This window comes from Bombus affinis, chromosome 4, assembly GCF_024516045.1.
Source record: "Bombus affinis isolate iyBomAffi1 chromosome 4, iyBomAffi1.2, whole genome shotgun sequence".
Lineage (NCBI taxonomy): Eukaryota > Metazoa > Arthropoda > Insecta > Hymenoptera > Apidae > Bombus > Bombus affinis.
In genome coordinates, this window is record NC_066347.1 from 97,665 (window position 1) to 120,475 (window position 22,811).

At 30.6% G+C, this 22,811-nt stretch overlaps 5 protein-coding genes across 18 annotated transcripts in view; 2 read left to right on the top strand and 3 right to left on the bottom strand.

Moving 5' to 3' along the window:
• LOC126915227 (TGF-beta receptor type-1-like) overlaps nt 1–7,824 on the bottom strand; it is a 72,286-nt gene extending 64,462 nt beyond the window's left edge. For 3 of the 8 annotated variants that reach the window (XM_050719692.1, XM_050719691.1, XM_050719693.1), the window contains exon 1: nt 6,577–7,824. In XM_050719692.1, the coding sequence (XP_050575649.1) occupies nt 6,577–6,661 (85 nt within the window). In that variant the 5' untranslated portion in view covers nt 6,662–7,824. The other 5 variants (XM_050719695.1, XM_050719696.1, XM_050719694.1 and 2 more) reach the window with 4 other exon arrangements.
• The window catches only part of LOC126915234 (60S ribosomal protein L7a), a 113,557-nt gene extending 96,810 nt beyond the window's left edge, over nt 1–16,747 (top strand). The window contains exons 1-6 of one of the 2 annotated variants that reach the window (XM_050719708.1): nt 14,771–14,937; nt 15,282–15,396; nt 15,508–15,657; nt 15,754–15,974; nt 16,183–16,305; nt 16,507–16,747. In XM_050719708.1, coding sequence (XP_050575665.1) covers nt 14,923–14,937; nt 15,282–15,396; nt 15,508–15,657; nt 15,754–15,974; nt 16,183–16,305; nt 16,507–16,689 — 807 coding nt within the window. In that variant the 5' untranslated portion in view covers nt 14,771–14,922 and the 3' untranslated portion in view covers nt 16,690–16,747. Of the gene's footprint in view, nt 1–14,770; nt 14,938–15,281; nt 15,397–15,507; nt 15,658–15,753; nt 15,975–16,182; nt 16,306–16,506 lie in introns of those variants that run through there. The other variant, XM_050719707.1, reaches the window with a different exon arrangement.
• On the bottom strand, nt 8,238–14,229 carry LOC126915229 (UDP-glucose 6-dehydrogenase). 3 transcript variants are annotated; one of them, XM_050719701.1, is made up of 7 exons: nt 13,941–14,228; nt 12,795–12,873; nt 12,423–12,721; nt 10,741–10,938; nt 10,034–10,480; nt 9,800–9,955; nt 8,238–9,730 (listed from the first exon to the last, which is right to left on the bottom strand). In XM_050719701.1, exons 3-7 carry the CDS (start codon nt 12,543–12,545, stop codon nt 9,554–9,556), a joined length of 1,101 nt encoding a protein of 366 aa, XP_050575658.1. In that variant the 5' UTR covers nt 12,546–12,721; nt 12,795–12,873; nt 13,941–14,228; the 3' UTR covers nt 8,238–9,553. The 3 variants fall into 3 exon arrangements, with proteins under 3 accessions (XP_050575658.1, XP_050575657.1, XP_050575659.1); XM_050719700.1 differs by having other exon boundaries at nt 12,423–12,905; nt 13,941–14,229; XM_050719702.1 differs by lacking the exon at nt 12,795–12,873.
• A 308-nt stretch (nt 16,748–17,055) lies between the features above and the next one.
• LOC126915224 (vacuolar protein sorting-associated protein 53 homolog) lies at nt 17,056–21,380 on the bottom strand. 3 transcript variants are annotated; one of them, XM_050719687.1, is made up of 14 exons: nt 21,363–21,380; nt 20,534–20,703; nt 19,973–20,373; nt 19,762–19,882; nt 19,544–19,680; nt 19,037–19,469; nt 18,608–18,954; nt 18,384–18,536; nt 18,177–18,302; nt 18,017–18,095; nt 17,797–17,945; nt 17,563–17,728; nt 17,307–17,453; nt 17,056–17,239 (listed from the first exon to the last, which is right to left on the bottom strand). In XM_050719687.1, the coding sequence occupies exons 2-14, from the start codon at nt 20,618–20,620 to the stop codon at nt 17,078–17,080; spliced, it is 2,508 nt and encodes an 835-aa protein (XP_050575644.1). In that variant the 5' UTR covers nt 20,621–20,703; nt 21,363–21,380; the 3' UTR covers nt 17,056–17,077. The 3 variants fall into 3 exon arrangements, with proteins under 3 accessions (XP_050575644.1, XP_050575642.1, XP_050575643.1); XM_050719685.1 differs by lacking the exon at nt 21,363–21,380 and adding an exon at nt 21,165–21,298 and having other exon boundaries at nt 20,534–20,962; XM_050719686.1 differs by lacking the exon at nt 21,363–21,380 and adding an exon at nt 21,165–21,278.
• Nucleotides 21,381–21,513: 133 nt separating this feature from the next.
• LOC126915232 (uncharacterized) overlaps nt 21,514–22,811 on the top strand; it is a 56,806-nt gene continuing 55,508 nt past the window's right edge. For both annotated transcript variants that reach the window (XM_050719706.1, XM_050719704.1), the window contains exon 1: nt 21,514–21,750. In XM_050719706.1, the coding sequence (XP_050575663.1) occupies nt 21,684–21,750 (67 nt within the window). In that variant the 5' untranslated portion in view covers nt 21,514–21,683. The remainder of the gene's footprint in view (nt 21,751–22,811) is intronic.

Consider the following 22,811-nt stretch of genomic DNA (forward strand, 5'->3'; position numbering starts at 1 on the left):
GCGATTCGATGGATTATAAAAATTCATAAGCGAACACGAAATAATCAAGTAATTCTGGAAATCATGAGTCGAGTTTAAAGTATACCATAATCTAAAAACAAAAGAAGAGGACATTTAACTCTGCTTTCTTTTTTTACTGAAATAATAGAAATTCGCACATTCATGCTATCGATCATGTATTGGCATAAGGAGTTCTATATAATATCTTTCATGTTTTATGATTCTAAACAAGTTAATTTCTACACGAAGAAAGTTTATATAGAATCTCAATTTTTTCCTAGTATACAATAGAATGGTTTTTTGAACTTGTTTAGCACGAACGAAAGTCGATAATCGAGTGAATGAAAGTTATTCACAACGGATGGATCTTTGGTGAAAGTTATGTACCAGTACCACTGAATACACAATAGCTTCACGTTCCAGATGTTTGATCAGAAAAATTTTTTAATTACTTTGAACTGCGTAACGTTAGAGATATTTAGAGCGTTATATTATTTTTCGAATGAATATATTTAATATACTTTTAATATACTCTTTTTGTAAATGGAATTTTATTATATCACGTAACGCAACATAAAGTAATAATAAAAACACTATAATTTAATATTAAATAAAAAAACTTTAAAAAACGTAACTAATGTAAATAGAATAATTAGAAATATAATATTAATGCAACCTACGCAAAATGAAATAGACAATAATAAGAAGAACATTTTACAATAATTTAGTTTTAAAGAATGATTAAAAAGACATTACAGTAAATTATATACTTATAAAACTATATCATTGAATAAAATAAATCTTTATTCATCATATTCTTATCGCATTAATATACTTTTAATAAAAGAGAGTATTCTAAGAAAAGATATAAATGGGACAATTTAATGTAAAACACAGTGAAGAATCGAAACATGTAAAAAGGGTGATATAGAATATTTGTCATAATTCAATCCATTTTGAGATAGAGTGATTCTACAAACGTGGGAATCTTTTGGCAGTGGTCTTGTCCACAAACTTTTCCATTTAATTTATGAATTGTAGCAGAGGACATGCTGGTATTGCTATAAAAGCGACGAGACAAATGAATAACTATATGTAATTTTATCAGTAGTTTTTTGAAAGCTATCTACAAAAGATTGAGATTTCAATAAAGCTTTATATAATCAACTATATTTAAAATTTTCTTTTTGAAAGAACAAATATTTTCTCACGCTTTTCATCACAAATTAGTTAAAGAATAATTCTCAAAGATTATTTATAGAATTTGATCACCCATAATCATACATCAATAGTAATTTGTAATTAAGATTATACTAGATTATATCAGTTTATAAACGAACTATCAATTTGTATAATTGTCATTTAAATTTAAAAGTGAGAACAAAAATAATCGAATTTAAAAAAGAATTAACACGTATTAATCGTAAACAAACTAGCTATCAATCTCAAACATTGTCAGTTAAACTTAAAAACAATAATCAACTAAATGATTACGGATTTTGTCATTAAGTGCTAATCACTTAGTTGCCAACATCAGCATTGATGTAACATAAATACAATAGACAAACACTTTTATCAAGCTCCTGGATATTTCTATATACTATTCACTTCTGATATTAAAAAAAAAAGTTGAATGCCTATGTTATATTTACGTTACATTAAATAAAACTTCGTAAAAATACTAAATTTTGAATTTATAACAAATTGATTGTTAACGAGTTTGCAATTTTAGCTACTCAAGAATGGACACTTGCTACAAAACATAAAAGGTGCACAATACTTCATTTTATTAATTTTAACTTACTTCGTGTGATTTCTTTGTTAATACCTTAGATATCGTTTTCTATTTTAGAAATAATTTGGTGGACCAGGAACTAAGATGAGCAAGTGAGACTCGTGCTAGATGCTTTTTTGTCAATAAAATGAAGTCGATTAAAGTAAAATAAATATAAATGATAAATATGACTATTGTAAAATATGTATAAAAAGTAAAAATTAGTAAATAACTTCAAATTCATTCACTGAGCATGGGTCATAGAGTAAATTTTGTAGTTATGACATGGCAGGGGACTGAGAATTTCACGTATAGGAGGTCATTTTTTGGATATAATATAAATTAAATTGATAGTTTTTCAGAATTTCCCTTATGAAGTTACGGTTATTATTTTTCTCTGTCATGTAAATATACTACTGTAAATATACTATTTAACGTTTTCTAAAGTGTTAAAAACTGAGATACACAAAAAATTTCCACTTTGTAGATACAATTAGTATGCAATTCATCCTCGCTATCTAGAATGTAGTTTAGTTAGAAATAATATTCGGTCTTTGATATCTCATAAACAGTGAACTATATATATATAGTAATTATCATAAAAATTAGTATTACAAGTTCACTGTTTATGAGATATCAAAGACTTAATATTATTTCTATTATATAGAATATTTTATATATATATAATTAAAAGCATTGCTGATAATTTATAAAAAATAGGAAACACGACTATGACTAGAAGAATAATAAAAAATTATGCATGTATATGGTACACATACAGTAAGGATCGGGATTCAGCAAGAAAAAGAAAATAAACAAAGAAACTTTGAAAATAATCTAATCACGATATGCTAAAGTATACATAGTCAAATATACAATAGGACTGTTTCTGTCGCGTGCCAATCGAAGACTGCCACTTTTTTCCGTTACGTTGACTGTATGATCGCGCAACACCTAGCCACGATTTAACCGTCACGTCAACTCGCACTTCAAAAATACTTTGTCTCATCGCAGTTACTAATTTCTACATACAAATGTCTGTATAAAATATAAGACATATAACGAAGATAAAAGAAACATTAGTAACATATACAATGATGAGAAAAACTAAACACAATTTGTAAAATTTTCAATATTACACAACATTACAATATTACAAATTACAACCAATGGAGCGACATAAAAATCAACATCACGCCATCTTTCGAAGGCTGACAAACCTTTTTTTACAAAGATACTGCAATACTACACAAGGTATATATGTTTATTTCTATACGCTGTTTATGTTGCTTTCGTAATGTGCGTATGGTTAATATTATTAATTCATTATTGTTAATTTTAATAATATTTATCCTATTGAGGCTCGCCATTTCGAAATGTACTATTTCATCGAAATAAAATAATTTTTAACGATAATATTTCCCTTAATTAAATCGTCATTTCAAGGGTTCAGGATCATTTCACAGTCATATAGTAAAATAGGTCGTTGAACTCGTCTTAACAACGGCTACAACGGTACAAAGTAAAAAATACATAGTGTCATTTTATATGTAGTATCAATGTCAAGATGACCTTAACTTCTTCCCAAAAAAACAATTTTTTTGAAATTTCTTAGCCGATTTTATCCAAAATTTCTAGCCGATTGAAAGCTGTTTAACTTTTATTTGAAACATATGTATCTTGGTTAAATTATGGGAAGTACCTGAAAATCATGGCGGTATAACGTTACATGGTACAACCTGTAGATTCTATCAAAAATTGTACAACGCTTTAATTTTAATCAAAAATAAAATAAAAATAAAACACGTTACGTTGTAATATTCTGTAATATTCTATTATATGCAGTAAATTCAGTAAAATACAATATCAATATATAATTCTGTTAGGTTAAATATAGATTTTATAACACTTTATAATACAATCTTGTTCTATTTCATAAAAACGTAATAAATTCTATATTATATTGGGCAATTATATTACACACAGAAAAACATACATGTATAATTATACTATGTACATATAGTAAAATAAGTAAAGTTGAGTATCTACATAAAATTTTAGTATACATGTTCAATATAAACAGATTATATCAGAAATACAGAGACACTACAGAACCACCACATAGATATGTATTCACATAGATGCTACATATTTCACCGTCAATGTACGTAAATAAAAGTTCTGAATTTAACAAATACATGCATTAGTTTTATCTGAAAAAGTCGGAAAACATATCAGCTTGCAAAACCTCCCAATTTCAAAGTTCAAATGTCGCAATTTTAAAGTGTCACATTGCAAAATAAAAATTATTATTTATCAAATTGACACAGTGAATTGATACAATTACATACAGTGAAAATTATCAAATAAAAATTGCAGAGTCTCTTAACTTCAAACATTACGCCGATGCGATTCAAATTATTTGCAAAGTTACCGAAAATATTCGAACGAAGTATCCTGAAATATATATTCTTCTGTTGTGAGAGGCAGCAATTTCTTCGAGACGAGTGTGAGTGGTATCGAAAGAAGGTCAACAAGACACCGAAAGAGGCAAAAACAAAATAAGATTGATCGTAAAGTATCTTAATTAACTATCAACGAAACGTGGTGCTAAAAGGCCGTGCTCTGACTATAAGGATGTGTTTATAATAATAATAAATTCATAGCATACGTAGACTGGTAAGTCGAGGTAGCACGACGAAGCGAGCGACGTTGGAAAATCAATCATTTGCATACACATTGCACGCACAATTTACACGAATGATTACGTATCTCGCGAAGACGATTGGATTTCAAAATCACGAGATACCGCTTATCGACGTCTTCGTTATGAAAATAACTACCATGTAATAAAAGTAATTACTGTACCGCGATTTTGAAACCAAGTTTCGATCTTAGGAAGGTTTCTACATAACAAAAATAGCAAGTATTTTTTCTTGTACATATAGTTCAAATATTTAACGATTTAACTATAAGAGACGAATTAATTTATTAATTTGTATATGCTTTTAGTCTTTTCAATAAATTTTTCATTTAATTAATACATGTATATTTATCGGTAGTTTCCTTAATTTTTTAGTTTGAATTAAGTTTAGTTTCAGCTGTCGTCATTTATATTGGACTTTAAGATGAAATATGTTACTGAGAATATGTGAGAACTTATACATATGTAGGCATATAATAATTTAGATCTTTTTTACTGCCTTTCTAAAGAATTATCTACATAAAAAGTATGATTATACATGATATACATATTATATTTACACAAATTTGGTTAAAACCAAGCATTCTTTTACTTTGTAATATCAAATAATATACTATCATATTTTTAGTGTACTGCATTGTCAATTATTGTCTACGATGAAATAGTATCTACATATCATTGCTAACATTCGAGTTCTTCAATAATTCTTTTGTACTTAAATTTCATTCTAATTCACTTTTACAACCTCTAATACATTACATCACAAAATTGAATGCTACAATTCGATAGTTTACATTGTTTAAGTTGTAACAATAACAAATATTTATAAAATTATTATTTTAACATTTCGAGAAACATTGTTACAATTTGTTCAGTTTCAATAGGTCTACATTGCATTTTATAAATATTTTCAGCTATAGTGATCTTTAGTTAAATTATATCATACTACACATAACATAGTATTATTTCTGTCTATATTCTAATTTGTCATTTAAGTAACTAATTTATCGGTTCGACTATCTGATTCAGATTGAAAAAAATATTTTTTCAAAGACATAAAAATAATGTAACAATTACAAATAATAAATGTAAAAATCAAGGTACAGTGTGTATCTAACATAACAAGCAATATTATTTATAGAATGACTGTGAATATTATTCAGATTTTCTTTGTGCTTTTACGTAAACATATATAGAATACATCATACCTGAGGTCTGATGAAATAGGTTAGTAATAATTTTATAACAAAACACTACTTTATAGTGGCAAAAAAGTAGTTACCAGATAAATTGTGCGTGAAACAGGGAGTTTATATTCATACAGTTTGTGCCGATGAAACATATACCCTTCCGCATACTCGACGAGCCTCGATACAACAAGATTAATTTGGCCCTTCTGCATTCGCGCATGATGCCGCGTTGCTTACGGCTTACGCAACGTTACGTAGTCCGGAAAGTAAAAAAAAAAAAAAAGGAAAAGAGGGGAAGAGCAGGAAGAACGGTCGGGCAGAAGTCGGAAAGAAGAGAAGAATGAGAAACAGGTAGAAACGAATCCACGAATGAAATTAGGGAGGAAAAGATCGACTCGAGAAAGGATCATACAATATATATACTACGTATGTACAATGATTAGAAAAAGTATCGGAACATGCCCTTATATTCAAGCGAAGCCTTTTTTTATCAAGTTCTAGAGTTTTTCATTAAATGTTTGTTCATCAAAAAGTTGTCAAATGACAAACTAATTCTACTCCACTTTTTGCCAATTTCACCATTTCGTTATCTCATTTCATGATTAACGTTCAATTCTCGAGAAAGAAATATCTTATTTCAACAACTTTATTTATTGAATATGGTATAAGGTATAAACAATAGTAAATTTTAAAAATACTGTCTGTAACATCATCATCATTTTTCTGTATATTTCAATTTGCGGAATGATTTATATGATACGAAAATTAATATATAAGGACCTAAGTAATTAGTACGTATATGCTGTAGTAGTTTTGTAACCACTGTAAAAAAAAGAAGCAACGAGAAATAGGAAGACAGAACGAATGAGAGAGAAACTAAACTGACGGGCAATGGAAGCATTACATACCGTCCACAATGCATGACGTGTGGAATAAACAGAGGAGCGCCAGAGCGAGAAAGCTCGCTATGCCGCCGTCGCACGCGCCTCTCATCTTCCCTCGAGTTTTCCTTGTGATCGTTGGTAGTGGAGGTGATGGTGGTTGTGGTGGTGATGATGGTATGGTGATGGTGGTGGTGATGGTGATAGTGATAGCGATAGCGATAGTGATAGTGGCAGTGATAGTGATAGTGATGGTGACGGTCGTCGTCGTGGTCGTTGTCGTCGTCGTCGTCGTCGTCCTCGTCGTCGTCGTTGTTGTTGTCCTCGTCGTTGTTCTCGTCGTCCACGGCCTCGCTATCCTCTCGCGAAAAAACAAATTTTCGCGAAAGCAGCCGCAGCTCAATGGCGACGACAGCAAACGGCGACACGAGGATCGCGGTCGACGTAGCCACGGCGGTATCTTGATACCCAGAATATCATCTTCTTGTCGACGTGGGGCTAAGGCCAAGTTCCCCGTCGACGGAACACTTGTCACCGTTGATCGCCTCTCGCTCTCATACGAGCACACACGCGTACACAAACTGAATGCACAGTGGTTCTTCGTTACTCGGCTCTCGTGTTATTTTTCCTTCGTTCTTCCTCACGTCTCACTCTCATCTCGTAACTCGTGGTGTTCGCGCTAACAAGGTCCCTCCTTTTTTTTTCTTAACCTCTCCCACTCTCTCTCTCTCTCTCTTGTGTTTTTCGTTCACTGCGCCGATGATCGAACACCAACTCCACACACTTTACACTGCGAACAATCGACAATAAAACGAAAGGTTACTTTTTTTTCGTAATGTGTTCAAGCGCTTCACGCCAAGAACCTCGTTGCCTCTCATCGTCTACATCGCGCAAGGCAAGCCGCCATTTTCCTACTGTACTGATAGGCCCGGCCTATTATCCCTGTTGGCCAACAGAGAGAGAGAAGCTTGCACCGACAAAGAAAAAACCAACAACGAACGTAATGATTCACTGACAATTCGATGAATGGTTCGATCTCGCGCGAATCACGCGACACCAACTCTTTGACATCATCGTCCGGCTTGTAAACGTAACCTCCAGACAACTGTCACGCGGACCACTTACGAATTTTCACGGCGAGACTGAGACACACAACGACTCGTGCTGTTGCTACTGCTTACTGCTGCCGCTACTGCTGCTGCCTCTGCTTCTGCAACCAGTAGTTCGTTCAGCGGCGCCATCGCTCTTCCAAATCAGGGCCGTAAATATCAACATCGACATCACCGCGAATTTCAAGGATTTTTGTTAATTACTTTTATCACTTCATTCGGAATTTCGTATATCGATTACGGAATTAATTTGACGATAAATTATCAATTTGCAAAAAATTGACAAGTTTAATGATATCATTCCTTCAACAATGTTCTAGTTATTATATTCATACTCTATATATATATATGACGATGATGATACCAGTAATAATTTTTACATTAAAGAAAAATTTTTTCTTATTTTTTTCAAATTAAATTTTTCTTTTAATTGTCCTTCATTTCAGGGAGCAGAAGGCTGAAATATTTGTTTGAAAATAGTATACAGTATTTCGCTTAAGGAATGTTAATGGAATATATATGTATGTATATACTAAGTGTATTAATGTATTAATGTAAACAATCAATAAGGACACTGAATTAGAAAACTTTCTATTAACATTTATTTATAAATCTCGTGTATATAACCACAAAAGTAAATTATTTTGCTTGGAATAAATCAATATTAAATTATCTGTTTATACCAGTTTCCTGTAATTACGTACAATGGAAATAGTTCTTGTAAAATTATCATGAATATTTTAACTTGCTAATCTTCTAAGACTTTGTTTTTTATAAATGGTATACATATTATACATTATACAAAACATTTTGATATCAAACATATATCAAATATATTTGACATATAATATAATATACCAAATATAACATTGATATTATTGCTTACTTTTTTCATTCCTTCCTAATGTTACTACCACAAAAGAATATAATATTTTGAAACTAATATTTTCTCTACAATAAAGCAGAGAACAACTTTTATAACAATTTCATTATAACATTAAAAGTAGTAGTACCATTAAGAACGAATTATTTACACTTATAAAAATATCTAATAAGAGCGTAGTATTTAAAATTAAATGGAAAACTATAGGAAAAGTTTTCCAAAAATGCAATAAATGAATATGGAAGTATGAAAAAATAGAATTACAATAATTCCCCACATAATGGAAAATACTAATACATCTTTTTAAGTTAAAATATTGGTAAGTATTGTACTGTATCCTATAATGTCATAGTGTATCGCAATAAGTCATGTAGTTAGTATCAAAAACTTCATACCTCCGTGCTCTCTCGCGCAGTATTTGTTTTATATGCGTAACATATATTGCACAAAAAGTAAAGGAATATTCTTTGTTTGTTTCTTTTAAAATAGGATCTTTCGCTATAGATCGCGTAAATGCCCACTTGTAAAAAGAATAAAGCTACAGTATTTACCATCATAATTATAATAATTGCAAATATCTACATATCAAATTATGTAAAAAGTATATATAAATGTTTGATACAACTGACGTTGTTCACTACTACAAACAATTACAATAAGTGATATATATTAGGTACATACTTATTCTCAAAAAGGCGCATTTGCTTCCAACATTTATAATCTTAAATCTAAGCTCTATCAAAAATGCTCGTTCTTTCAAAATTTTGTGAATCTACATTTTTTGTAAATTTGGAGAAATTGTAAGCTAATTTACTATTTTACAGAATCTGTAAAAGAGGAAAATGCTTTAAATAAAAGCAAATACTACTTTCTATATCAAGATTATTCCATGGAGGGTATAAAATCTAGTACATTTCGGAATTTACAAGATTCTAAACCCACTCGCGTGATAATTAAAATACTTATGAAATCAAATGAATTCGGTTTCATATGACAACCTGCGTATATTTATTTATATTTGAGGTTGACTTCCCCATGCCCTTGAAAGTACGGTCCTCGTAATTCTTTTGCCAATAGTCTGTACGATAAAACCTATCTTTTGTAACCTATCGTGATCCAAAATTTTTCTTCCATCGAAAATATATGCGGGTTTCATCATGTTAATATAAATTCGTTTGTAATCCAGTTCCTAAAACAAATAATAAATCATAAAATAATCGTAAAACTATTTTTTAAAATAATTACAATTGTTGCTTACTACAAACTCATCCCATTCGGTACACAGCACTATAGCGTGTGTATCTTTCGTAACACTATAAGCGTCTTTATAAATACTGATCCTGCTTTTTACGTATTCTGGATCATTAGTTACACTCGGATGTGTCAAATCCTCGATAATTTGACTCTCCTCGACCTTTATAAGAGAAAAAATATACAAAACGCTTAGTAACTAATCAAATGTACATATTACATTCTCATCGATGAGAATTACCTTGGGATCATATATATGAAGCATAGCACCCTCATCGAGTAGGGTCTTAGCAACATGAATGGCCGGTGACTCACGCGTGTCGCCAGTATTTTTCTTAAAGGCAAAGCCTAGCATAGAAATACTTTTGTCCGTGACGGTATTGAACAGAGACTCGATTACTTTCGCGGAGAACCTAGATTTCTGGTATTCATTCATGTCTATGACTTGTTGCCAATAGGCCGCCACCTCAGGTAAGTTTAGACATTCGCAGATATACACCAAATTAAGAATATCCTTTTGAAAGCACGAACCACCAAATCCGACCGATGCGTGAAGGAACTTCGATCCTATTCGAGAATCAAGGCCAACAGCCCGTGCCACCTCAGACACGTCCGCGCCAGTCGCTTCACATACCGCCGACAAGGAATTTATGCTTGATATGCGTTGCGCCAAAAAGGCATTGGCAGCCTAAAATCACAATTAATTCAAATAATTACATAATGGTTTTACGTATAAGCTCGACTACGTGCCATAGCAACATGATATTTCAAATGTAAAACATGACGACGCAGCATTGTCATTTATTTGACAAATAATGTTGTCTTTCCGTCTTTAATATTATCAATGTATACATTGCGTTGAAATTAGTTAATTTCGTTCATTAGCATATCGCAAACAGCAACGGTATCGTTTCGCCAATAAACCAATATTTTATTTTCTGCTTTTACCAGCTTGGATAACTCCGAACTCCAAGTGTTCGTAGTTAAAATATTCTTCCTTGGAATCCAATGCTCGTAAACTTTGCATAATTCCTCGATGGCCGCCTGCCCTTCCGGCGAGTCCTCGCCTCCGATTAAAACGCGGTCTGCATTCACTAAATCCTCAATTGCGGTTCCCTCCGCCAAGAACTCCGGGTTTGATAAGATCTGAAGAAGAGATTATGCCTTTCCTGTTACTCTCGTTTTGCACGATTGCGATAAAACTAAGAACACGTGACAAATAATAGAAAGGCTGATTAGCTGAGAAAGAAAAAAGGTCACGAACGATACGTGGCGAATGAAAAGCAGTTCGAATAGAAATTCTTGTACACTTGAGCAGATACGAACTCATCAACTATTAAATCAGGTAATTCCAAAGCCCGACAATTAATATGTATATTGATCATAGACGTAAGCAAGAATCAGGAATATTATTCATTGGATATCATCGAACGATTATTTCAAAATATTGTTGAAATGATAAATTGAACAGCTGTGGAATTAAATATTTATATAGGGTCGTACACAGCTGATAATTATCGATAAAGATATATCGAGGTTCTACATTTGGAAGATACACTATTCAGAATAATTAAAGAATCAATTATTTGACTTTCTCGTTTGCAATATTTACTTTTAATCGTGACTCAATTTCGAAATTTATCCCTTATTATGTTTCTGAAATTTTAAACTAGCAAGTATATTTGAAGCATTTTAAAAGATACCTAAATTGCATTAGCATAGCCCATAAACAGAAAGGAAAAAGATTAATCCACATGCACTAAAAGTTGTATCTGGCGAGCGGCGAGCCTAAAAATAGCTTCAAAGGATACAGTAAAATACTCTATTACAAGCAACAAGCGACTGTTCTAAACTTCCTTTGCTCTTGTTTTACTTCGATACTCAATCCAATAAACTACATATCTATCTGCTCAATCTTGGCTTCCGAGTACTTTTACACAACGGAGTACAGGAAGCCAGCCACGTGGCATTCGACCCATTACTTTCTAGATTCTACACGACTTTAAAATCTAGAGAGAGCAACGAGAGGGAAACAAAGAAGTTCCCAGAAAAGGATTTATACTTCGATCAAAGTAATTAGCATTTTACAACTGCCTTGCACGATGATTTAACAACTAACAATATTCTGTTGAATTTGCAAGTCGTAGCTTATGAATTTCTCTTTTATAATTTCACGGTCTTAAGATATAGGATAATAAGACTATTTGTAATTTATGGAATTGATAAAATCTCGTTTGATTTATCACCGAAATTGTTAGGATTATACAAGGAAATGTATTAATAATTTACAATTCATGCAGATGTTTATATAAGAAAATATATAAAATAATTGAAATAAAGTATTCGTTATAATATTTGAAGGACGAAAGAAATCTCTATTTAGATTTCACCTTTTTAAATGCTTAAAGATATAAATTTGCATCAACATCCCCGGTTTACTTAGGACTTGTAAAATTTCATTAATATTAGTTTCATTAAGTAAAAGAGTCTAGAACGCGAAATTAAACCATTTTTTACTTCTCCCATAAGCTTTCCTTACATAAAATTGTCTATTACGCAGTAAAAACATTCGATCAAGATTTCGCCGACATGGTTGATGCAGTCGTAAATTTCCGTAACGGAAATGTTACCTGATACGATACTCCTGGTTTATGATTGGCACGCAAAATATTCATGATACTCTCCGCTGCTCTGACTGGGACTGTGCTCTTCTCCACAACGATTTTGTCCCCGGTCGCAATTTCCGCGATCATTCTGGCTGCGTTCTCGACGTACTTCAAATCGGCTGCCCTTCCTTTCCCATTGCCAAATGTTTTTGTCGGCGTGTTGACCGAGATAAAAATTAAATCAGCCTCCTGGATCGCGGTCTCGATGTCCGTAGAAAAGAATAAATTTTTGCCGCGACATTTACGCACAACCTCATCGAGACCTGGTTCATAGATTGGAAGCTTTTCTGAGTTCCATTGTGCAATTCTTTCTTTACTCTTGTCCACTACAGTCACCTGAATCTCTGGGCACTTCAAGGCTATCACGCTACACGTCGGTCCACCTACATATCCGGCACCGATACCGCAAATCTTTCTGATAGTCATATCGATCGATTTATATCGTACCTATCAATCATTTAACTATTGCTAGTTATCTTCTTCGAAGGAAAATAATTTGTATAGTAATAAAAAATAATATATAATGGATTAATATATATATATACAGTGCAATAATCATTAACTAACGCAACATTGCACATATCTTTATTTCTAATGAAGCTATTTTCTATCAGATTCTACATTTTACTTTTACAGTACAAAATTTTGGAAGTCATAAGTATGTGCTATAATAAAAGCAATGATGTGCAAATACTTTTTGTGGCCACTTGAGTGTATTTACTTTTCACAGGTTCATAAAGTTTTTAGGGAATGATATCAAATTTTTATTTCGTAATGTTTATTTCATATGTATATTTACTGGAAAAATTATAGTTATTTAGTGCTAACTGACACTAAGAATTATAGCTGCAATATACTGTATTTACAATTACAACAGTAATTTATTATCGGCAAACATTTTTGCACCGACATTTGCAGACACCGAGATCTTCTAAATTGAGAAGTATGTTGATAATATTAATCTGTAGTTAAATAAATCGAAATTAACCGAGATGTTTTTTTCCGCGATATTCTTCTCTCATTAAACTGAAAATTCAAAGATTCTGTCGGAATATATATATGTTCCGTTGATGTTTTACTGAAACGTAAATTTGATTGTGTACGAGTTACAAAATTTGTATAATATAACAAAAAAAATTAATTTTAACAATTAGTTGCATTCTTTTTTCACAGACTATCCTCAACGGTAATTTAAGTACACATATTCATATTTTCACCGATTCAAATAAAGTATGCTTTTCAATGAAAAATGTTGCGTACTGCTATAATTTAATTTGGATTTGATAGAATTAACATTAAAGATGTATTTAACACGTTTTTGTCAGTAATCGCGAGCGGAATTCTGCATGACGACTTCAGCATACGATGCAAGTAGTGACCATAAAATCTATTACTAGCTTTAAACAGGTAGAATAGAAATCTTCAATAATAACGTTTAAGATAATATAAAACGATTATAATTAATGTATATATTAACATTACCTGTAATGGTCCAAAAACTACACCCAAATAGAAAATGTGAGATTTCTCAGAATCGTCAGTGGGAGGGAAGGAAATGTCACGATAAGTCGGAAACTAACACTAATCATCCAGGTTACGTACTGTCACGAACACACTGATAAACGAAAGTTTTTCGAATACCAAGTATCAGCTTTCATGACAGATGAGTATCTTAGACAGATCGTCGACACATTATGAACTTAGCACATCATAGCCGCTACGCGTCTTCCTTCAGAAAATAGTCCAGAATGGAGGCGCGAAGATCGCACGCGCGATCCATCGTTGCCATCGTTGCCACATTTTCGTCCCTAGTGAATTCGAGCATGCGTCCTTTGAACAGTTTTAATTTGTTACCACATCTTTCAAATATATAAACATATTTTGGAAAGAAAACTTGTTCTCAAACTATATCTTAGGCGTAACGTTAATTATTACGATTATGTTTCGTTGATATAAAACGTTCTAAATCAATATGCGTATAATTTCTGTGCTTCATATGCATAGAATCTTAATGTATTCATATCCATAAATCTTACAATTATTCATCTCATATTTTCTATTTTTCTATTTGTATCTTTTCTGTTTGTAAATTTATAAATTTTCTATTTATACATATATTTTCACGAAAGAAATAATGATTATAAAGAAATAAAGTATAAAGAAATAATAATATTTCATCTTTTTCCTTTTTTCAAATTTAAAAAGATAATTAGGATTATTTTTAAAAATATATTGCAATAAGTGGTTTGAAGAAATAGAAACAATCATTGTATTTCTTTTCTAGAAGCAAGTAATTACATTAAAATTTTAATTGTCAAGTGGCGCTGTTGTATGCTTGTGGTGGCGCTACTGCATGAACCTTTCTTTACGTTCTTGGCGGTCATACTTTGCGTTGTTCTAAGCAAAGTACAAACTTTTATATCCATTGTAATATAAAAGATCCGTTAGGTTTTGTGTTAAAACGATGGTTCAGAAGAAGGTAAATTTACTAAATTGCTAAATAAGATTAATATTTCTAACAATAATTAGTTACTGTTATGAATTATAGTGGTTCGATCTCAGCATGTTTTGGACATATGATGTTATAAATATATATCTTTTATATAGATTTATTTATTATATTTTATAAATTATTGGAAATAATATTATTTATTATTATAGAAGTATATAAATTTTTGGCATTTGCAGAAGTTATAGTGTTTTAATTTTCATAAGAATAACTGCAACATTTTGCATGTACGCATGATTTTGAATGATGATAATGAATGCATAATAATATTTATGATATAAATGGTATTAATATATGCATTCACAAAAATTTAGCCCAAGAAGAAAGTAGGAAAGAAGGTGGCTGCTGCACCTTTGGCAGTCAAGAAGGTTGAACCCAAAAAACAAACCAATCCTCTGTTTGAAAAACGTACTCGTAACTTTGGTATTGGTAAGTGGGACACATAACTTTAAATATACAAATTAATTATAATATATTAACATTAAATAACATACAATATAACATACATGACAACAAAATAGTAAACAATCTATTATTTAGGACAGGATATTCAACCTGCTCGTGATCTTAGCCGCTTTGTGAAATGGCCCAAGTATATTCGTATTCAGCGGCAGAGAGCTGTATTGCAAAAAAGATTAAAAGTACCACCACCAATCAATCAATTTACCCAGACATTAGATAAACAAACAGGTATATTTATTTTATATTTGTCACATGCTAGAAAATAAAACAGTTAGGAAAATTTAACAATTCATAGAGATGTATCATTAACCTTTCATGTTACAGCAACACAATTATTCAAAATGTTGGAAAAATATAGACCTGATTCAGTTCTTATGAAAAGATTAAAGCTGAGAGATAGAGCTGAACAAAAAGTTATAAAGAAAGAAGATGCACCAGTAAAGAAACCTAATGTGTTACGCAGTGGAACAAATACAGTCACTACACTCGTAGAACAGAAGAAAGCTCAGCTTGTGGTGATTGCCCATGATGTGGACCCAATTGAGGTATACTTCCTTGTCTCTTAAAATACTATGCAAAGTATATTTAATTGTTCTATCACAATGATGTTAGAATTTCTTCACCTGAGAATAAATTCATATAATCAATCTTTTTCAAAGGATGAAATGTGATACTGAGTAATATACAGTTGTAGTCATAAACTATTGATTACAATATTATTCTCTTTTATAGATATATTATTTTTTATCACAGGTTGTTCTATTTCTACCAGCCCTCTGTCGTAAAATGGGTGTACCTTATTGTATTGTGAAAGGTAAATCGCGATTGGGACTCCTTGTTAGGCGTAAAACTTGTACTGCACTAGCTTTGGTCCAGGTAAGGGTTTTCATCAAAGCCAACTATTCTTACGTAACATATAATTAATAATTTATAGTATGATGAATTTAAATAGAGCCAATCCAATGATAATGTTAATGATATAACTAAACAATATGTTATACTGATATAATTTTATTAGTAATATGTATTATAATTTTAATGTACTTTATTTTCAGTAACACATTATTTTTATTTCAGGTTGATTCTGGCGATAGAGCCAACTTCTCGAAATTGGTTGAAGCTATTAAGACAAACTTCAATGATAGATATGATGAAATCCGACGTCACTGGGGTGGTGGTCTCCTAGGCAGTAAATCTGCTGCTAGAATAGCTAAGTTAGAGAAAGCTAAAGCGAAGGAACTTGCACAAAAGCAGGGTTAACACCTACTTGCTTACTGAATGTTGTTTATTAAGTACAACAATAAAATACAAAACCAAAGCTTCTGTTGTTGTATATAACACACAAGTCCTTTGATTGAGACCGAAAATTTAGAATCAAAATTATTAATTTAGGAAGATCAAATTTCATTATATAAAAGCAATTTTTACTTTATTGAAATAAAGTGAAAGAATTATGCAAATTTAGTAATTATATAGTTACAATCATATTTAATTTGTATATGTACATTAAAATATAATATTATATATATTATAATATATTTTAATATATATAATAATATATATAATTATATTATAATATATATTATATATATTTATATAATTATATTATATTTTAATATATATATATATAAATTTTACTATAAAACATTCATATTCTTTTTTTAATTAATTTTTCCAATCTTTTTATTCGCCCAGCTTCATGTTCTGGGCTATCTTGAATGATGTGACTCCTAGTGTCATGTGAAATATCTGTATTCTCAGGTTGCTTGAACTGTTCTAGTAATAGAACTTGTTCTGTTTTTTTCAAGCCCTACGAATTATTGAGATTTTAATATGACTGTTAAGTATTCTAAATGTTTATAAAAAGATTAGTTTACCTTCATATCCAAAATTTTTTGAAATTCTGGCGCTTGCAAATCTGGTAGACGTATTCTGCATTGTTTTACAAACTCTTTTGGAGATTCTATTGGTGACATTACAATTTTGAGTATCATTTCCGCACTTGCCATGCCTTTTACTACTACCTGTTTATAGTGAAATATATGTTTTGATACAAATCGATATATCAAATTAATATATATAAATTAATGTGCTGATTAATTTATAAAAAGTTAATATATCAAACGAAATTACTTTAGTATATGTCGCTGGTGCTTTCCTTTGAACTTGATATCCTGTCGATGGAAGGTCCAAAAGAGCAGTTTTCAACATATGTACATCTAATAGTAATTGTTCAGCACCCACAGTATTTAAAGGTTTGCACTTATACAATTGCTGTACTAATTTTACTATAAAAGAACTGCAAAGAAATACATTTTTCATTAACTTCCTTAGTAAAACAAATTCACTTTTTGTTTCAATTTTTACCTGGCAAACTTGACACAGAGTTGAGTAAAATATTTTCTGCATGAAGACAACCTATCTCTGATAGTAGGTATTGTTTGTCGAAGGTGTGCCACAATAGTATTAACATAATTACTTTGGTCACCAACAACCTCTATGGCACTCCATTGAACCTAAGAGATATTTGCATATCAACAACAGTGAACAAAATCATACATATAACAATATGAAACTGAATAAGTACCTTTGTCATTGCAGTTAATGCAGATTCACACGCAGACTCTAAATCTTGAACAAGTAGTTGTATACAATTCGATATAACACTGGAAAAGTTGTTATGAATAATATTAAAAAAATTAACTAAATATCGATAACTTGAAAAGGATATGTAAATAAGTATATACTTATGAAAAATATCTTGTTCCTGAGATAGATTAATCTTTTCTGAATAACATTTATCTGTTTTTTCTCTTAATTTTTCTTCCAATTGTTGTGTTGTTTCTAAGCAATATTCGGCCGTTGTTAGTATACTGAAAAATAACTTTGTGCAATTAATTTTTTTTTTATAATTATTATGTTAATTAAAATGCCACCAATTAGCAAATTTTTACCAGCATATACGCGATTGCTCTTCTTTGCTAAATCTCGTGCTTTCACCTTCCTTTAGAAAGCTTTGAAAATTTTGTATAAAACCCGATGTTGAGAGGTCTCGAAAATCACGTATACTACTCATACTGGTACCAATTCCTGTACCACCTCCGATTCTGTAATAAATTTTAATTATAAAAAGTCATAAATTTAATTAATTGAAATAAAAAGCGTGTACTCTACTTACTTAGGTAAATTATTTTGTAATATTTTAAGAGCATATTCTCGCAAATATTTTTGAAAAGTTTCAGCTAAACTCAACATAATCGAGCCAGTACTAAGTTGTGTACATTGCAACATGCACTTTTTATAAAATACAAACAGATCTGCGCAAGAGGATAACACACTACTAGGACCTTCAATACCATCAAAATCTTTTGCACCAGGTGGTTGTGTTTTAGAATCTGATATAAATTTATCCATTAGATCTGCCAGATTACGATCCAAACTTTCTATATAAATGTTTAAGTATGGCTCAAAACATTTTCCTATAAGATTTGAAAATGGTGATGGTTTTGGCTTTTCGTTTTGTACCTGTTATATAATACAATTGTTAATATAAATGTTTAGTATAAATCTTAAGTAGAAGACAATTTTATACAATATTTTTGAAAACCTGGTCATTTTGTTCAAACGGATTTCCTGGAACTTTATTATCAGTCGTGTCTGCAGTAGTAATCCTTTTATTTGTTATATCCACATTTTCCAAAGTAATACCACTAAATCTTTTTGTTAATAATGATTCAAAATTACTTGTTCTTTGAATTGCATAAAGTAATAGTTTTACATCTATTTCAGAACGTCTTTTATGCATTAACTTTGTAAGATCTTCTCTTGTAACATGACAAAATTGCACAGCAATTCGTTCAGAGATCTCCCAATCTTGCGGAAAGATTGTACCAAATTTTGACTCAAAATCAAGTAAATGTTTTTTTATCCATGCATAGCGTCGATCTATTTTATCTAACCACGCAAAATCTTGATTTTCATCAAAGAGATGTGCATATTCTTGTAATTGAATACCCACAAACCAAGTAAGTAGATCTTTCCTTGTAAAAAGAATTGGTTATTACATTTGTGTTAAAACTATTTGAGTAACTAATCTTCTAATAAACATACTTACTTAACTTTAGGGTCCAACACGGATAACACTAAACAACCTTCTGTTAACTGATTAAAGTATTTTGGATTTTGACCAGAAAATGCTTGTTTAAAATCTGCTGTAATTTGTTGAGCCAGTTCAATATGTATTTGACGTACCTTTGTTTCAAAATGTTAATAAACATTATATATATATATATATTTTACTATTACTGCTATAAAAATTCATATATTACATACTTCATCAGACAATTGTTTCACTTGAGGTATATCCATGTAACTACTAAAATGTTGCATCACCTCCATCACTGCTTGCAATGGTAAAACAATTTCACCATATTGTTTCTTTTGTGTTAACACTCTAAAGTAACATGTAAATAACATTATAAAGTAATAATCACTAAATTACATGTGTTAACTATATTTTTTCTAAACAATTATTGTACATTACTTTAAAGTATCTACACCCTCTACAAGCATATGTAAATGGTTTAAAGCTGTTATCGAGGCAGTGAGATTTCTTTTAGCAAAATCCAGTTGTTTAATATCTCTTGTTATTTCCTTAACGACCTCTTCAGATTGTTCTGCTTTATCTTTGATATCTTTGATATGCACAAATAATTTTTTTATTACTTTCTGTGCATCTTCTAATGCTGCTTTCCCATCTTGACCTACATTTGTTTGTCCACGTACTACCGAACGAATTTCCTTGTCTATGTTACATATTTTTAATTCCATGTTATTTACTACATCGTCTATATTCGATAGAGATTGTTCGGTTGGGAATAATGAATTTATATAATCGACTACATTAAAGTTTGGTTGATCCAATGGATCTGTGCTAGGTAAAACCTAAAAATTAAAAAATAATTTATATAATATAAATTCATATATGACACTAAAACAAAAAAAGAAAAAATAAATCGTAATACTTAACAAGATAAGAAAACGTTTTCTGCTCATTAAGGATAAGTGTCAGTGTATATTTTGACAGTTATATGGTCAATCTAACCTGTTCGATCACATTCTGTACATTAGGTGGAAAGGTGTAAATAGTTGAATGTAAATCTTCTAATTCATCTTCCTCGTGTCCTTCCATTTCTGTTTATGCTTCAATCTCAACTATACAACTCATATGTATTTCATTTTAAACTTATTTGTATGAGCATATGACAAGAAGATCTATAAAATGTTTATACGAATACTTCAAACCCACGATATACAAAAGCAGAAATGAATTTTATACTATAAGTATCGCTCATTCGAATATTATTTTTACGCTTCACAATGCAACAGTTAATTATTTTTGTCATAAGTTCAAACAGTAAAGAGCCATCTAATGAATTTTTCATATATGTATAAATTAACATTAACACATTATTTTACGACATTTATCATTTATATTTAATGTACTGTATAACTTGTTGTAATAGCTTAGTATCTAAAAAGGTTAAAAATAATTAATATTTTTATCGCTATAAAAGTAAATATTGAATAAAAGAACACATTGAAGTAAAAAAATGGCACTATTTTGGTGGTTTTCACAATATTTTTATTAATCTGTTAACACTTATTTCATTTCTAATATTTAAAAATTTGCACAGAATAATAAAATATTGATATTATGAATATTATATACATACATATATGTATATACAATTTTATCTTTTTCTGTTTCTTTTAATCGAATCTTTCAATTATAAATATATTATACTATAAAAAATTATTAGGAAATATATACAAGTTATGTAGCATATTACTGTAAGTAATAATATTCTTTTCGCGATAGTAATTTATCTTTTTGTCGTAGCAACTGTGTTGATTAAAATTGACAGCTCCACCTTATCATGAAGATACCAAAGCGTTATTCATTTCGGTTTACACTTTGCATCGTTTATTTCATGGCTGACCCATTAGCAAATCCAACGCTGAAGATCGCTCGATAAGCGAGAAGGCAGCGAGTCTCCGCTCTATGTTTTATATTCTATGGGAGTTGGTGAAACGATCGAAAAGCTTGGTCAGTTGTAGCGCCGACTCAGCTCGAAGTTGTGTAGTTTAAAGGCACATCACTGTACAAAATAGACGCACGTTTTTTCCGTATTAAGTAACGTAGAGAGCAGTAAGATTTTGCGTAGAGACAACGCGAGAAAATTCATACGAGGATGCCACGCATTCAGTCAGCATACTGGGGGAAATTCGTATTCGTATATATTTTACAATTATTTTCATGTAAGTTGTACGCAATCGTGAACACCCACCCGGCCAGTTCATTCTGTTCTTGATAGTGAAAATTACCGATTGTTTTTCTATCGAAATTTTTAGTGTTATATAATGTTTCAAACTGAAAATGAACTCAATCATCGAAATCAAGTTTTCTATCCTGAGAAATTTGCCCGATCGTTTTCGTTGTAAAACATCTTATACGAAACATTCTAAGTCTTTTCAGAATTTGAATGAGAAAGTCATCTATACTAGTGTTTCATTGGCAGCATAAGGAAAATAAATAATCTAGTGAAATAAATATACATCGATATACGTGACTTCATTTATGTAAAATATTATATATTTCGAATTTAGTCTAGACAATACGAATGTATCAGTGATTATGAGTGAGAAGGTAATCAGAAGCAAGTTTAACTACTTTTACGTCAAATAAATTTGGCTAAGAAGAATTTATTGTTAATTAATGAAATTTATTAGTTAGAGATTCTACCGAATTACGAAGTGTATAGGTGTGTTTACATTCTTCGCGGTTTTTTTTTTAAACTTTTCGTCATATATGTAACGTGTCACACGTATTAAATATTTTTCTTCAATTATTTAAATTATTATAACATTTCGTTTACGATAAGGTATATCATAAAATTCATTACGGCAGTTTATAAATGGAATTCGCTTGATATTTGTCTACTCTTCCAATTATAGGAAGACAGAAGCAGGATACAACAAGGAATCAAAAATGGCTCGGCATATGTTCAATCTCATTCAATCATTTCAACCAGTAACAAAATGGCTACAACTTATATCAAAATTTTTATTTTTCTTAATATATTATAGATATATTTACCACTTTTTCGCCTCAAAAATAATAATTACAGAAATAAAATAATTATGATCTTATATTATTATCGGGAAATATTGTTCAAATCTATTATATTGCTTTTTGCTGATTTATGATGATTCTCGTAGATTATCATTGAAAAATCGAATTAAAATTAAAATACGTGACGAATCATCGAACGGATTCTCGTTTCTGCCATTTGCTCGCTTTTTCTTCCCTTTCGTTTCAC

Bases quoted from the DNA above. Each gene is read 5' to 3' on its own strand.
- LOC126915229 (XM_050719700.1), bottom strand. From the start codon at position 12,884: ATGACTATCAGAAAGATTTGCGGTATCGGTGCCGGATATGTAGGTGGA. The intron at 10,939-12,422 runs GTAACATTTCCG...TCTCTTCTTCAG, and splicing joins AACCAGGAGTATCGTATCAG to ATCTTATCAAACCCGGAGTT. The intron at 9,956-10,033 runs GTAATTCTCATC...TCTCTTATAAAG, and splicing joins TTCATATATATGATCCCAAG to GTCGAGGAGAGTCAAATTAT.
- LOC126915224 (XM_050719687.1), bottom strand. From the start codon at position 20,620: ATGGAAGGACACGAGGAAGATGAATTAGAAGATTTACATTCAACTATT. The intron at 18,537-18,607 runs GTAAGTAGAGTA...AATTTATTACAG, and splicing joins TTACAAAATAATTTACCTAA to AATCGGAGGTGGTACAGGAA. The intron at 18,303-18,383 runs GTAAAAATTTGC...GTTATTTTTCAG, and splicing joins GAGCAATCGCGTATATGCTG to TATACTAACAACGGCCGAAT.